Source organism: Carlito syrichta, unplaced genomic scaffold (assembly GCF_000164805.1).
Source record: "Carlito syrichta isolate Samal-C Ts95f unplaced genomic scaffold, Tarsius_syrichta-2.0.1 Scaffold123411, whole genome shotgun sequence".
NCBI lineage: Eukaryota > Metazoa > Chordata > Mammalia > Primates > Tarsiidae > Carlito > Carlito syrichta.
The window spans coordinates 67147-67823 of record NW_007067507.1 but is presented as its reverse complement, the minus strand read 5'-3'; the positions used below and the strand labels follow the sequence as shown (position 1 = coordinate 67823).

Sequence of the window (677 nt, the reverse complement as noted above, 5' to 3'; positions counted from 1 at the left end):
CAGACGGAGATGCGGCTGCAGGACCAGCAGCTGGCCCGGCAGCTCATGCGCCTGCGCGGCGACATCAACAAGCTGAAGATCGAGCACACCTGCCGCCTTCACCGGCGGATGCTCAATGATGCCACCTACGAGCTGGAGGAGCGGGACGAGCTGGCCGACCTCGTCTGCGACTCCCCGCTGGCCTCCTCCTTCAGCCTCTCCACGCCGCTCAAGCTCATCGGGGTCACCAAGATGAACATCAACTCCCGGAGGTTCTCCCTCTGCTGAGAAGCCCTCGGGAGGGTCAGCGTGGCTGGGGTGGGCGCCGGGGCCGGAAGGAGGGGCCTGAGGCCGAGTCGCTCGGTGGCCAGGCTCCCTGCGGGGTGACTCGAGGGCCCCAGGACCTGTGAGCGGTGCTCCTGGCCAGGGACCCCAGTTCTTGCTGCGTACCCAAAGGGTCCTGCGGAAGGGCGCCCCCCACCCCAGGTCGGACGAGAGCTGGGCTCCCGGCGTGATCCGGCCCTCAGCGACCACATTCCCGTTTCCCGGAATCTCTGGTGCTAAGAACTGGGATTCCCGAGGGTCCCAAAGCTGTCATTCTTGCAGAAGGCTCTCCCCCAAGGGCCCCGGGGAGATTTGATGATGAGATGAGCCCGTCTCCCGGGCTGTCGCCATCCTCCCTGTACTCCCTCGAATTC

The 677-nt window shown here is 66.2% G+C and overlaps 1 protein-coding gene across 1 annotated transcript in view; it reads left to right on the top strand.

Annotated features, from left to right (window-relative positions):
* The window catches only part of FAM167A (family with sequence similarity 167 member A), an 18543-nt gene extending 18276 nt beyond the window's left edge, over positions 1 to 267 (top strand). Inside the window, exon 2 of the mRNA XM_008048410.1 lies at positions 4 to 267. Within this exon, the coding sequence (XP_008046601.1) occupies positions 4 to 267 (264 nt within the window). The remainder of the gene's footprint in view (positions 1 to 3) is intronic.
* Positions 268 to 677: the final 410 nt, after the last annotated feature.